This window comes from Mytilus galloprovincialis, chromosome 1, assembly GCF_965363235.1.
Source record: "Mytilus galloprovincialis chromosome 1, xbMytGall1.hap1.1, whole genome shotgun sequence".
In the NCBI taxonomy this organism is placed as follows: domain Eukaryota; kingdom Metazoa; phylum Mollusca; class Bivalvia; order Mytilida; family Mytilidae; genus Mytilus; species Mytilus galloprovincialis.
This window is the reverse complement of record NC_134838.1, coordinates 110,724,131-110,740,382: the sequence shown is the minus strand read 5'-3', so window position 1 is coordinate 110,740,382 and position 16,252 is coordinate 110,724,131. Positions and strand designations below refer to the sequence as shown.

At 33.7% G+C, this 16,252-nt stretch overlaps 2 protein-coding genes across 8 annotated transcripts in view; one reads left to right on the top strand and one right to left on the bottom strand.

Moving 5' to 3' along the window:
- LOC143051289 (A disintegrin and metalloproteinase with thrombospondin motifs 9-like) overlaps window positions 1-5,336 on the bottom strand; it is a 115,967-nt gene extending 110,631 nt beyond the window's left edge. Inside the window, exons 1-2 of one of the 2 annotated variants that reach the window (XM_076224243.1) lie at window positions 5,124-5,336; window positions 4,702-5,024 (exon numbers count right to left, since the gene is read on the bottom strand). In XM_076224243.1, the coding sequence (XP_076080358.1) occupies window positions 4,702-5,024; window positions 5,124-5,199 (399 nt within the window). In that variant the 5' untranslated portion in view covers window positions 5,200-5,336. Of the gene's footprint in view, window positions 1-1,820; window positions 1,869-4,701; window positions 5,025-5,123 lie in introns of those variants that run through there. The other variant, XM_076224249.1, reaches the window with a different exon arrangement.
- An 8,119-nt stretch (window positions 5,337-13,455) lies between these two features.
- The window catches only part of LOC143051309 (peregrin-like), a 31,540-nt gene continuing 28,743 nt past the window's right edge, over window positions 13,456-16,252 (top strand). For all 6 annotated transcript variants that reach the window (XM_076224268.1, XM_076224263.1, XM_076224256.1 and 3 more), the window contains exon 1: window positions 13,456-13,538. The gene's annotated coding sequence lies outside the window, so the exon portion shown is untranslated. The remainder of the gene's footprint in view (window positions 13,539-16,252) is intronic.

Here is a 16,252-nt window from a genome sequence, read left to right as displayed (position 1 = left end):
AACAAATGATAGGAATGGTCTATCATAAAGAAATTAGTACTGGTAATACATTTGTGTAATACATGTTATTATACAAGGAATATATGTTAATAATTATTGTGTATACTGCATGCTTACAATGTTGATTGTTTTGTAAATATAATTGTAATCACATTGGTTGAAACTACTCTTGATGGCAAAATCATCCCTTAGCTGTTTTTGTAAATATATATTGTAGGAGTAATATATTCTTGCTCAAAATGAATTTGTATCCCTATAAGTTAATGCATAGATACAGGGATCCTATCGGTCAGTGTGATATTGTTTTTTTTTAATTTTCAGAACCCAAGAACTATCAAAAATGTTCATAGGTGGATCCAGGAGGGGCATGGGCCCCCCTTCAGTGGGAAAAATTGTTTGAATATATAAGGAATCATTGAAGCATGACTGGTGTGGGCCCTCCTGAGGTCAGTCACTAGCCACCCTCCACTTTTAAAAAGTTTCCTCGATCTGCTACTGATATTTCAAAATGACCATAAGAATTGTGGTTGAGCAGCTATGCCTACCTAAAAAATCATTTAGAGTGATTTTTTTTTGTAATTATTTACTGAACCCTAGAAAGTTCTAAGGATTATTAAGGGTATAAGGCGATATCTACAACTAGTAATCCCAACATCCTGATCTTGCACCTACAATTTCCATCCAAGTGAGACTAGATAGTTGTTAAAAAGAAATAGAGTACCAGATGAACAATTGCCATAAGTTGACAAGCAGTATCAATGTTTTGATCTTAGGATAGGGATGTCATGAGTATCATGAACTTGTCACAAAAGAGGGATTATAATTACCCCATAACTTTGCAAAAGTAGACCTAGAAGAGATTCATTGTATGCATACAAGTAGTTAGTCCAATTAATTTTGAATCTTTATCTGAATCTGTATGAGTACGTTGTCGGTACCAATACTGGCTTTGATACAACGGTATGAGAGAGCGCCGCCGATTTATTGACGGGCGTGAGAGCAGATTTGAAGCTCTCTACGCTTGATGTGCGCACTACAGTGTCGTTCCACTGTTTCACTGTTTGCATTGAGCCAGTCTTGAGGAGGGTTCCAGTGTCTATAGATTTTTGGAAGATTGCTGTCAGTCCAGGTGTAATTTGGCTTGTACATTCTTTCAAAATTCTGTTTGGGAATCCATCTGGTGCAGAAGCTTTTGATGGATTGACATCTTTTAGCAGTTTTTCTAGTCCCTTTTCTGTTATTATGAGGTTTGGTATGGTTTCCTTAATATGCTTTATTGTGTCTGGTATAGTTGTGGATTAATCTATTGTGAAAACTGATTTGAATTGCTGTATTAGTATTTCAGCTTTCCCTTTACTGTCGCTGATGAGTTTCCCTTTGTTTTTTAATGGAGCTACTACAATGTTATCATTTTTTTCTGGATTTGATGTATTTCCAGAATGGCTTGGTATTGTTTGATTCTAGGCCCTTTAGTATGGTGTCGTTGATATATGACCATTCAGCTTTTCTTAATATTTGGCTTTTGATTTCTTTTTGGAATACTCAAAGACGTCATAATTATTTGAGTGCAAGGGTAAAATGTATGATATATCAGAGGCAGATTTAGAGGAGGGGCATGCAAAATTTAGTTGATTATATAGGGAATCACTGAAGCATGACTGGAGCCGCTCCCCTATGAGGGAGTAAGAGCCCACCCACCACCATCCCCCTTTTTACTGATTTTTTTTAGATCCACCACTGTATAAGTTATGTTCTTGTTTTATAACTTCCACATTGAAGTGAACACATGCATTTACACTTTTAACAAGATAACAATATACTGCTTTGGTCTGTTTTAACTGAAATGCTGTTTGTTGATCCATGTCGTTTTTAGGGCTGATAAAGAATGGGGAAAGAAACATTCAAAATACACCCCAGAACTCCAATAATCGAGTTCACCAATACACGTTAAAGGTTTTGTTTCATTGTTAAAAAAAACATTTCACAGAACTTGAATTGGTTGACTTTTGTGATACAAACACTTGTATTAATAAAAATATGTTTATTGATACAGTCATGTCAAGAATGTTTGACAATTATATTGAAGAATGGAAAAGTATTCTTAGTTTATCTTCTTCCAGACGGGGAAATGGGCGTAATAGATTGAGAACCTATAATATTTTTAAGCAGGATTATGTTGTTGAAAACTACTGCAAACTGTTAATGCCTTTTTGTGAAAGAAGCACCAAAATTTAGATGTGGGGTGTCTCCTATTAGACTGAAAACTGGGAGGTATGAGAATTTGCCGCTGGAAGAGAGATGTTGTTTTCATGGTGTTAATACTGTCGAAGATGAATATCATGTTATTTTACATTGTCCTGTTTATAATGATCTTAGACAAGTTCTTTTTACTGAGTCTCTTAAAATTGATGAACATTTTAATAGTTTTACAGATTGTCAGAAAATGGTATTTTTATTTTCGAATCTAGATATTATAAGGCTATGTGCTAAAACCTGTAATTTTATTCTTAAAAGACGCCGAGAAGTTTTATATTGTAAATAATAATTGAATACTTTTGTTGTATAATTTTAACATTTAGGTTTAATATTTATTATGTACATATACATATTGTTTTAGTTGATTAGTGTCTCTCATAAATCTGTACAGATTGGCTTATGTATACAAAATGTATCTTTTATAAATGTATTGTGTAATTTAATACATAAGGTGAGACGAAAATAAAATATTGAATTGAATTGAATTGAATGTACAAATATCTGATAATCAATTTCAGTCAATTTTCATACCTATATATATTAACTGTAGATATATGTCATACGTGTGACTCTGGGTGTTACTAAATTAAACATATATAGTGTTAATGATACATCATTACAACTCCCCTTAATTTTTTGATAGATGGTCAAGTTATCAATCTTATTTCTAATAGCGCTAAAATTGATAAAAATAACAAACACCTCTCTGGTGTATTCGTAGGTAGCATGATCATATCAACTTTACTCTAATTTCACAGTTACATTCCAAATTTTGCATTAATTGTCTGCTTTCGTCTTAAAATGCATGAAATATTTGCCACTGATCGACGTTAAACAAGCGACAATCTATAACTTAAATACAAACAAATACCTGACCACCTGGTCCATATGCCAAACTGCAGTCAAACATATGAGTGCTAATGGAATTTAATAAGAACCCTTAATAAAGTCCTAATAAAAACAGTATTGAATTCTGGGTTTCATTTAGAACCTAACTGAATTATGACTATGTGTGTTACTGTTATGTGAAGAAGCACATTCAACAATGCAAACTGCATAATGACTATGTGTGTTACTGTTCTTATATGAAGAAGCACATACAACAAGTGAATACACATGGACAATTATTTGGTATATTTATGTTCGTCGGTACCCGCAAAGATCTTAATATACAAATCCTTGGAACCCGAAATCAAAAATTTTCAGTTCGGAGCTAGTAGAACTGTCAATCACCATGCCTTTGGATGACGTAAATGTAAGACACTTCACCTGCGTCGCTTGATAGCTTTTATGATAGTGTTTTATGATATAGGCCTGTGTCTAGTGTTGACTCAGTTATCCTTGTAAAAGTTAAACATAAATAATCTATCCAATCAGTTGTTTACTGATATCAACCTTACAGTTTGTAAGTAATAAGCAACTTTCAATCGGTATTACATTGATCTACATTGAAAGTATGCCATTAAAGAAAGATATAAAAAACGAGATGTCGAGTGCAAGAGAGTGGTTAACACCACAAAAGTTAAGGAAAAAGGTGTCAAACTCTGCGATTGTCGATGAACATGCTAATAGAGCTCAGAAACAGGTAGTTTCTCTGGAAACTGAAGGTTAAATAAATTCAAAGACAGACGAAGAATTCGTACAATTGCGAGAGTCGAAAACTGATTTGCTCTTATTTGATCTCACTCGGAACAGAATAAAGCAGAGAAAATGTTGGAAAGAATGAAAATGCGACTGTGTGCCCATTTTGTATTAACATACATATGTATACCCTCATACGACTGCAAGAGTGGCTTTTACATTAAAGTCTACCTCTATACAGTTATTATTATTACGTAAGAATACTGCCTTTTTACCTTTACTTAAAATGGAAAAAATACATGATCAAGCTCTATACTCAATGCTATAATTGTTATACTTTTAATTTGCACTCTGCGATTTGCAGTTGGTCAATGAACCTGCCTAATTTACCTTATTCATTCCAGAAATATTGGTATAAAAATATCGTTAACTTCAGAAATTATTGTGTTTAATTTTCTGGCTTCTGATTGCCAGCTCTGCACTTCCAAAATGTATATATATACATCGAGTGCAGCTTCGACAGACGAATAAAAGTATAACTAGCTGACTCGGCTAATCTAATATAGTAAAATCAGCTTACCTGAGTTGAACGGTAGTAAAACAATTGATAGTTTAATCTCTTTATTGAATTTTAAGCTTAAATTCTATACCTACAAGTGAGAAATCTAATTGTACATACTTATTAATTTCTTACGAAGGGCGAAATATTACAGGGGGCAAACATGCGGAGGTAAGAATGCTTTTAAATAAGCTTTAATACGAGATACAAAGAAAAGTAACGAAGTTGATAGGCAGGGTTTTACATCTCTGTAACAGAATAGTAAAATGTGTCATATCTTTACGTACTACAAGTAAAGGACTTACCAGGCCATTGCATAAGTTGAATACTGCCCACGAGGGGCCAGCATTTTGAATACTTCCACGATAGAAACACTGCTCCTGGTCGGAGCTTTTGTCCTCTATCCGAGTAAAGTTATCACCAAAAGTTTGCACAACATAATTATTAGGTATTAAATCCTTTGTAAAAGTTAGATCTAGTAAAAAATCATTTCCAAACGCTGATATGGAATAAGACACAATTTTTTGGTTATTACGAGTACTCCTTTTATTAATGTGATTATCATGATTATCATAAGTATTTAGTCTCTTTGGAAACACTATTTCCTTTATTGTTTCTCTTCTTATATCTGAAAATATATAAAACATGTTATAAATGAAAAAAATATCAAGTAAATTAAAAGAGGTTGTTAAATAGATATTAATTAGAACAAGCTAATTATACTAACCCTTTGGAATTCCTGTTGGGTGACACCGGTATAGCATTGGAAGAAGCAGTACAAATACTAGCAAAACTAATGCCATCGTAACTTAACATGGTCAAAACTTCATCTCTTTTCACACTTCAAACTCGGACCATGTAGTCTAATTTGTGGGCGTGCAATCTCAGACGCGTCAATCAAGCTGATCGTGTGTTCTCCAACCAATGATGTCGCTCGATTTTAATTAGTTCCCACTATACGATAGAATACTATGCATTTAGACTACTGCATTAATATATTTATTATATCTACAACACAAGCATATTGTTTTTGATTTTAAATGATTTAAACCTACCAGTACGCATGGTATATAACGTAATCCGAACATGATTTATTATAGTTTATTTCAGTTCATACGGTACGTTCACACGAACTTCACAAGTGATCATAGCTCGGATCATAGATACAACTTCAAGAAGTCATTAAACGTATATCAAAATTATGTTACTTATTAGTTTATTTACAGTTTCATATATATGTTTCTTTATTTAGTATTGTTACATTATGTTTACTTAGGACAGGTTTAATATTTATTTAGAAGTATTGAACGTTCATATAGAGTTAATTTGTTACTAATCTATGAATTGAACGAAAAATCCAATATTCACGATTTTGAATATACGCGAAAAACGCAACAAATGTTGTAGGGCGAATGGGTTTTTAGTTCTTAGAGCAAAATCTTAAGAAGGTCGCCGATCGACGCGAGACGAAAATTTTTGTAACTTTTGTAATATTTTTAGTCTTACTTTGTATTCATTTACTGAAGAGTGCAACTTTAATGCAACGTTAAGTAGCCCATATATACAAGGATAAAAACGAAGAGATTGGTATTCAATAAAGAAAAAAATATTGACAAAAATATATATATTTTGTACGTAAATATATAACGAGACAAAAAATATGGTCAACAATTTATTTAAGTATCTATATAATGCACTAAGCATCCGGAGAGGAGGAACTAATTATATCAAATGTAACGAGTAGTGAGATAAGTTTCAATATAATGATAGAGTTAATTTGTTAAAAATCTATGAATTGAACGAAAAATCCAATATACAAATAAACTATTCACGATTTTGAATATACGCGAAAAACGCAACAAATATTGTAGGGCGAATGAATTATTAGTTCTTAGAGCACAATCTTAAGATAGTCGCCGATCGAAGCGAGACGAAAATTTTGGTAACTCAAAAGACTCATTAGTGACGTTCGAATAAAAGTGCCCTTATCAATTGCCAAATAAAGTACAAAGTTAAAGAGCATTGAGAACTAAGATATCCGAACATGGCTTCTGATTTGGGATGGATGAACACATTATAACGTAGAGAGGTTATTTTCTGAAGTACCCGATCGTACATTTGTAACTCAATCAATGAAATAGAAGGCATAATATAAAAAAAATGGTTCGGGAAAGGCCATAGCCTTTATTATACATCATATTACATGATGAAAAATCACAGCCGTATACAATATTTCATAGTAAACACTATAGCTATACAATGTTTGTGTGTTTAGTTAACTCATGTTTTATTGACCTTTCCCCAAATCTGGGTATATTACTTACCGAAGAGAGTTGCTCAAGTCAGGAACCTGTAATTCAGAGAATGTCTTTTGTTGATGTGTTACATATTTGTTTTTCGTTAATTTTTTGTACATAAATTAGGTCGTTAGTTTTCTCGTTTGAATTGATTTACATTTGTCATTTCGGGGCCGGCTTTGTTCATTGTTGAAGGCCGTACGGTGACCTATAGTTGTTAATTTCTGTGTCATATGGTCTCGTGTGGAGGTGGTCTCTTGTGGAGGGTTGTCTCATTGGCAATCATACCACGTCTTCTTTTTTATATTAAATAACTGCATAGAATCAAGCTCGCAGTACTTAATCTTCATGTACAGTTGTTTCCTTATGATTTAATGTCGGTCACTTTACTTCTGATATTGATTTAACAACAGTCAAGAGATTTGAATATTTGTTAAAAAAAATGAATACCCATTACACTTCCCCCTCGTTAACACAAAGTGTGTCTGAAGAAAAGCACTGTTTAATCTTTCAGATATGTTATTTCATTTTGGCCCTCATTAGGCGTTTATATGTTACTTGTTACGTCTACCAATTTATGATTTACAAAGAAATTCGTCTTTAAACGAAAACGAAAAAGTCAATCTAAAATGACAATAAAATAAACCAAACCGAAAATACTCAGCTTTGGTTGACGAAGTCTGATAAAACAGTTGGCGTATATAGAAGAGGATTGTAGGAGTTTGGATTTACATCCATTTGTCCTGTTGGACCATTTAAAAAAAAAAGTATCGAAGAGAAAGTTCTGATAATATGATTATATATAGTGAAAGCTATAATATAAAAGCACCACTTAATCCGAGAGAGTACTTAGTCTTTTTTTTAAATATACAAAATGTTACTCCTGTCTAAACCAACTTTAAATTTGTATGATAAACGGATTAGTAATGAAGAAAACTTTTAATAAAACAAAACCATAAAAAAGCAAGAAAAAAAAGATTTAATGATAATTGTCTTAATGTTAAGTATCTAGTTGTGTATTGGAACTTTAAAATAAGTCTTGTGATTTGTTTAAAGTCTTCGTATTAAATGTATCACAGTAAAAGGGAGATAACCACTTTATTTTCGTGTTACCAACCATCGAGACATATGTTTTCTGCATTTTTTACCAACATTATTAATCAAAACGATTTGTTTGAATAACACACAGGATCATGAATGCTGATTTTTCCACTTCGGATTTCCAATAGAAATTAAGCATCATCAACTAATTTGTCACCTAATTAACTTGTGACAAATCCGAAGAAAATATACCTCTCTCTGCAATCGCGAATGTACCCCTTGTTAGTAAGTTAAAATTGTTACACGTTCCTACAAGTAAATAACATAGAATTCATATTTTATTTGAAGTTTTGTTTGTTCAGGTTTGCAGTATTTTTTCATTTCTTTTTCATCATATATGATTAATGACCTTCAGAAGTTTAACAGTTACTGACTGTCCAGTGGTTAATATTTCACGCACATATCTAGGCCGGCGACTTTAAATTAAAGAGAAGTCCAATTAATTGTTTGACGAGCCGGATATTTTGACTTTAATGTCACATCAAAGAGGGTTTTAATTGGATAGTTTGATATAAGAGCAGACATAGTTTTCTTTTCGTTCAGTGGCAAATATATCATGTATGTTCATTTCGAGGTACACCAGTTAATGTTAATTATACATTGATGACCCTGAATACCCTCTCCCTCATAGAGTGATAAACAAAGCAACTAGGAGAGTACGATGATGCAAATCAAAATCAGAGGAGGTCTTTTCTGTTTACGGAAATATAAAATCGTTGTATTGTAATGACGTCAACAAGGATTTATGTCTATTTGCTGTGTAACGAGTAAAATGTAATAACAGGTATATCGCATATCATATTTAAGTTTGAAATGAGATCATTGATCCATATTTGATGTAATTAGATATATCACGGCAGTCTCTTCTCACATCCTTCACTCGTAAATGTGGTAATCAGCAGGGTTTAGAGTGCTCTCCAAACGTGTTTATGGATAGAGGATCTCAAATGAAAAATAAGATAATATAAAACTTCCAAACTTAGATGAAATGTCTCACTGGTTATTAATGACAAGCGGGGTTACTGTCGACAGATGTGGGTACAAAATTTGCATTCATAATAACCCGACTGAATGAAAAAAAAAATCTTAAAAAACACAAGTGCTACACGATTAAAGTCACAAATTCATATATCAATTTACTTGTTTAAAAGAGTTGATTGAAAATTTAAAAAAAAATCTACGGAAGCGTATCACTATCCATGTTGAAAGCCCGCGTCGTTCAAACTATAATTCAATTGTCAATGGTGACAAGCATGCATAGGCGGGTCCAAGGGGGGGGGGGGGGGGGGCTGGGGGGCCGGCCCCACCTTTCGTGGGAAAAAATTGGTTGATTATATAGGGAATCACTGAAGCATGACTGGAGCCCCCCCCCCCCCCCTTTAGGTCAGTCAGCGGGCCTCCCCTTAGGAAAAGTTCTGGATCCGCCACTGGCATGTTGTCTGCTCTTTGGTTGGGTTGTTGTCTCTGATATATTCCCTATTTCCATTCTTAATTTTTGAATTATAACAAGTCTTTGTTTACACACCAAAACGTCCGGTGGCAAATATTACACGAATGTTAGACCGACTGCCACATTAAAGTTAATTTGAATCGATAGGGTTATTGAATCCACGATCAAAATCTCGTACTCGAGACTATCACAGTTACTTTGTCAGAACACATGAATTACTCTTGTTGTCTTATCTGTTTTTTCTTTGTTTTTGATTACTTTTTACGTTGGTGTCCCTGTTACACAATAACTTGACTCACACTATTATGGACTGTTCGCTATGATTTTTTTTATAAGGTATCATTTGGGACAACTTTATGTATATACGTTTAAATATATGACAACTTTACTACAGACATGCATTTTCCATCGGATAACTCGTGGAATACTATAATCAGAGACATATAATACATGTATTATATGTCTCTGCTATAATTTATATAATTCGTCTCGACTGTAACCAAAAATGTTTCACATCCAAACTTGCGTTTGTAGCAATTTATGTGCTTCTCTCGTGTTGCTCAGTTTTTAGTTTTCTATGTTGTGTTTTGTGTACTATTTTTTGTCTGTTTATCTTTGCTTTTTTTTAGTCAAGTCGTTATCAGTATATTTCCGACTTATGCATTTGAATATCCTTTTGGTTTCCGTTTCACCACTCTTTGGCAGCATACGTGTTTCGTTTGATGCATGAACGTGGTTTAAAAGACGATCGAATTCCAAGAGAACAAACACTAACACACGGGCATCTTCATAAGTGATGCATGTGTCCTATTATTTTAGTGTGAGACAGAATTCATAAATGTTTTTTTTTTTTCACGAGAATGAAAAAAAAGCTATTGCAGGTATATCCTTTAACTTCACCTTTCGTATATATGGATGATGTTTTCACACTAGTAATCCGTCCAACCGAACTTGAAACAAAGCATTCCACACACGTAGTTAGGTCCACATCATCTATTGACTATAGCATCGAGAAATTGTCATGTCAGTAAGGGTCAGTTGCGAACTAAATTGCACGACAAAGAGATAACTAGTATTTCAATTTATCCTTTTTCATTTTCATTTCCCAATTTCATGAATCTATATCAATATCTCCATGTTGATACATTATTCCAGAGCGTGAGTTTCTTGGTTGTACCAGAAACTGCTTAGAATTCAAGAGCATCTTAGTGCAACTGCGGTGTTTGATGGGGGTTGTACGTGTTGCTCAGTCTTTGTTTTCCGTGTTGTGTTGTGTTTTGTAGACTTTAGATTTTCTGTTCGTTCCTTTCATTTTGGCCATGAGCTTTTATGCCTTTTTTCGATTTCTATTTACAACCGATTTCATTGAGTGTGTAGACAAAGCTACATCTGTGGTTAACTTGCTTGTTAGCTGAACCGTGAAGTCATTAATGTCAGGTATATACTACAAATTGAAAAACACCCCTAACTTACGCACTAAGAGATTCATATTGCATATAAAAGTGTATAAAGGTAGCTGCAGTTATAAAGCTGCAGCCCCAAACAGAAGCTGAAGATCATGTGTACATTTTATTTTGATTCTGTGTTCCTATGCAAACCAATCTACAAGACTCCAACACTTGTTGTAAAATTATCTATATAGCAATATCAGCTAACATCTGAACTAAACCTCGAAAGACAAGGTGACATAAAGAATTATATATATAAAAGCACCACAAAAAAAATAACCCTTGTTTTACGCATCGTTAATGTGTCTATGCCAATTGTACATGCTTTCAATAATGTGAAATGAAACAGGTTAACTAAAGAATTACTTTCACACTCCATAACACCAGCCCTGCCAAACTTGGTTAAGACGATGAAAATGTGAAGCGTTGACAGATAGACGGACGGACCGACGGACGCAAAGTGAGACGAGACAGATCACAATAGCCCCATGACCAAAGCTAGTATTAGATTTTGCAAACGAAAATTTCTAATTTGAGTTGTCCTTATATAATATCTGTGTTCTTATTTTTTTGGGGTTATTATTTTCGGAGGTCGTGTCAGACTTTATATATACTGTATTCGCTAAAACTAGAATGAGATGCATAATTTACGAAGTTATGTTTATTTTCTTGGTACCCCATGCATGTACGTAATACGGTACATATATATATATATATATATATATATATATATATATAATAATTCTGCAAAATTTTTATGTTGCAAGTGAGAAATGTATATAGACATAGACCGAAGATACAAATTAATAAACTAACCGTTCGCTTGAAACAGTGTTTTATCTTTCATTTAGGATATTAAGAAAGAATCTAACCTGGACTGTTTTCTTGGCCGTGCCATGACAAAATTGTGAAAGTGAGTAAGGAATATTTTGGAACTTCGATTATCAAAGAAATTGATTATAAAAACCGGAAATACAATGTTACAATTGTTTTTACTTTAACTGTAAAAAACCTATAATATGTGTCTTCAAACGCAGCACTGCGCCGTTTGACACCTTCCTTTGAAGTATATAATATGACCCCTAATATGGACTTCTGATAATATTTATAGAACCTAGAAATCAAAATCGTACAAGGCGTAACTAGCCTCTTTTAATAGTGAGGCAAAATATATTCGCTGAGCGGAGCGAGGCGAACATTTTTGGGCGAGGGGACTTTAGGCCCCAGAGGCTCTGAGAAAAATGGGGTCCACTAATTAACATGTTAACAACCAGGGGCGTAGCTACCCGGAGGCACGACAGCACGTGCATCCACGTCGTTTTCACAAAAAAAAAAAAAAAAAAAAAAAAAAAAAAAGCAGAAGAGAGAGAGATGAAGATGAGTTGGTCAATCGGAATCGGAGACTGTTGGTGTCTTTTCCGTCTATCCCGGATATTAGTTTGACAACCTAGTTACAAGTGTTGATGAAGCTGTTCATTCAGAAAAAGATCGTAGCTCCGAAGTTGCGTGCACATTGATTCGGCATGTAAAAAAAGAAATGGCAAAATAAAAATTTATAAATTGAATGTTAAAGGAAACAACTATGTTGTCACTTTTTTTTAATTGATGAAATATAATAAAATAACGACATTTGGTTTCAAAATAATTTTGTTTTTTTGGAGATTATGACAAAATCGGAAGGTTACTTGTATCTTTTACAAGATTTTTACTTTTGAATTTGTAATACTCAAGATATGTAGTTTTGGAGCATATTTTACAGTGTACAGTTCATCAGTTTGGAATGAGATGTACCAATCGGCATTAGAATTATCAGATCCCTTCGATATCGTTGAAAATATGCCGAGGCGATGTGGTTGACAGACTACCGGAGCCAATCACCCTGCAACCACGCCAAAACAGTATTGGAAAGTCTCATTATTTTTTGCGTTCATAGACCATATGATAAGGCAACTGGAGAGTGGGGTCGCGTCAAGTTATCAGAAAATCGCTTCTTTGTGCTGTATCTGCTTCATCGTGTTGTAGGAAATATCACAAACGAACAAATCTCAATATTGTCTGAAACATACGAAACTGACCTAGCATGTAATTTTGACGAATTCAATTGGGATGTCGCTCGATGCCGAACATGTACGCTGGTTTATAACATCTCGCGAGTGCTACCATGCCATGATGGCCCTGAGATCTATCAGTCACGGTACTACGTATGTAATTGAAAACAAATGTACGAACAACAATGAACAACGAAAGTTACATAGCATTACTGCATATTCATCGGGATTTCAGTGTGAATGTTGACAAAGTAATAGAGAAGTTTGTTTCTGCCCAGACCCGAAGAGCAGATTTTGGACAATTTTGAGTAAATTATGTATCACAAATATGTGTTGTTTATGTATTACTATAGAAGATTTATTAATAGTTTTACATTCATAAATTTTTATCTACATATAGCTCCTCTTTTAACCGTCCTATGACCGAAAACCGAAAAAAAAAATTTGCTGCATAATAGGGTCCCAAAATTTTTTCGACTCGCTCCGCTCGGCGGTAGTTGCTTCCACATCGTTTCTTTCTAGCTACGCCCCTGACAACACCTTGATTTTGGCAAAAACAGTTACCGTCCCCCCCTTTTTTTTACAGAAAACAATAATTTGTATATTTCTGTAATATACATGTATAAACGATGATATTTATGCAATCATTGTGATTGATCGTTATTCTTATGCTCTATGATTTTTTTTTTATAAAATTCCCGCTTTAAACTTTTAGGAAATATGAAAAACGGAAATGGGCTGCGCAACATCATATGCGCATATGCTTGCTTGGCCAAACGAAGAGGACGCACTGTTGAGGTTTGTTATTTCACTTATTTTCACATAGCATACACAATGATACCAACGCAGACATATATGTTCTGGTTGAAAATGAACATAGGAAACAATTCGTATCAGTTTTATATTGTTAATTTTTAGTATTTCATCGAAATTAAATCAATTCACCGATTTCATTGTCTGCCCACAATCGATCCATGAGCTGCGGCGTCGGTGTCGATTTGACTTGTTGTAACAGGCTGTTGTTGGCTGCATATCAGATAATATATAATGTTAATATAGACGTAATTTATTCTCATCGTTGTGAATTATGAGGTAGATATTACAAAACTGCTTACAATTTGATTTTAAGCTGTAGTCCCGAAACCGGAAACTGGTTCAACTTTTTTGTTTACATCTGTAAAAAGAAGGACGTAGTCAAATTTCCTATGATAATGATGACTTCATTTATAACCTTATCTTTTCCATTCGTTTTTGCAAGTTTAGAAGTTTGACTGAGTTTCAAAAATTACTTCAGGTCATATATATGACATATAAATATTAAACATTAAAATGGCAATGTTTATAATGGACAAATCATAACATATTCAGGGCTTTCCATTGAAGCCGGTAGCCGGCGGAAATCCGCCGTTTGCGGTGGCTTCAAGTGCCGGCTACTTCACTGACAAAAATATAAATTCAAAAAGAAAATAATATCTTTTTCAAATGTTTACAGGCAGCCGAGAGACTTATTTTCGCAAAGTCGCGGTCACGATAAACAAGGATGAAAAGTCAGTGTTTACCTTGGGCTAAATATAGTTCACATGAATTCAGGTCACTGATTGGTTGTCTATTTAAAGTCAGAATGCATCGTTTCTTTTCAAAGATAACAAGAGAGACGTTCCGGTGGTCATTGAATGATAACAAAAGAGACGTTCCGAGGGTCATTACTTTTAAAACGTGAAGACAATCAGATAGGATGACAATCTTATGTTATGGAATAATATCAGTCAAATTAAAGAAAGTGTAGTAGATCATATTGTTCAGAATCTGGAAAACAGTATCTTTTGAAGTTCATTTTTCAAAGCCCACGTGGTGTACAGAGAATCAAGGTCAAAAACGAAAGTAGAATATTGTCGACTCGACCTCAAATAAATAACATTTCCAAATGATTTATGTATCCGACTTATTGAACAGTTTACAAAAAAAGAGAAAATCAGAGGATATATCAATTTTCTGTCAATGCTTGAAAAATAATTGTATGATTTTAGTTACGCGTATGCAGTCTTTAGAGAGAAAAGGGGGGTCATTTGTTTACAAATGCACGTAGTTCTGCAAAATAAATCGATCAAGATTTTTAACAAACCGGATTATTATACAAATAAATCTCTTTTAAAAGTAAATGAATTTTAAGCATAAATAAATGAAAATAAAAAACTATAACATAAAAAAAAAAAAATCTTTGAGATTTTTTTTTTCTTTAATTTCATACATAAAAAATGGTCATTTGAAAGATGAAATTAGGTGCCAGGAGATTGCGAGAATGCAGGATTTTGCTCTATTTATGGCAGAGCTTCTGGGGGCCTTGAGCGGCCCCCAGACCCCCTGCCGTAAGGCACCAAGCTTACAGCTTGGTGGACGTTCGGCTTCGCCGAACGCATGTTACAGCCGCCTATAATTTTAATTCAGCCTTCTACTTCAATTTCAATGGAAAGCCCTGCATATTTAAATTTGGTACAAATGATGGATGTGATGAAATAGTTTTGCTGGGTGAATCTGAGTTGTTCACATTAGTTATTTAACAATCATTGGTTTTTATCAATAATATGATATGTTAACTTTTTCATTTAGAGTTGGTAGGGAATAATGAATAAAAATAGAAATCCTTGAGTGTCTTTGAGTTACAGTGCAGTCCATACACCTTATAGCTTTTTGTCTGCCATTACTGGACATCACACAACTTCTCGTAAAATTTTGATGTCTTAAAATAGAAAATATTTGATGCCACAATGAAAAAGTGATTTTTGTATGATGACTGATGTCAAAAGTTAAAGTGGAACAGATTTTCAAATAGCGAAAAAGCCTTCATGAATCAGTTCTTTATTGGTTAAAATTTTGATTATGACAAAAGTTTCTTGCTTTCCTATTGAAAAAAAGGTGACCATGTCTGACATTGTAACACAAAAAGAACACATCTTTTTGCAAGTCTTTCAAAAAGAAGGATTAATATTGTCTGCATAAGAGAAAGATACTCCAACACCAAAGCTCATGCAATACAATATTTATCCACTCTCAACAGTTAAAATTTTAGATGCACAACAAGCCTCACATTTTGAATGTTGTAAGTGGATAAATAAAACACCTTATCACTAATCCTGGCTGACCCGGCCGCTTGAACTTTTGACGCATACAACAATCCCTTTTCCATTGTGGCGTCAGATATTTTGTATTAAGACGTCAAAATTTTACAGGAACCTGTGTGATATCCAGTAATGGCAGACAAATAGCGATATGGTGTATTGTATCACACTTGATACAGTGGTAGAATCTACAATGTATATTTATCATGACACAAAGTATTACAGTGCATACTTCATGTACTTAAGGACCCTGCTAAACCATTTTCCTGCTTCATTGATAGAACAAAACATTTAGCTATATTACAATGTAGGCTTTAGAATAACTGTATCTGGATTGTAAAATAAATGATTAAAACACTTTTCACAGAGTAAAATTTCAACCAGACTTGAGCAAAT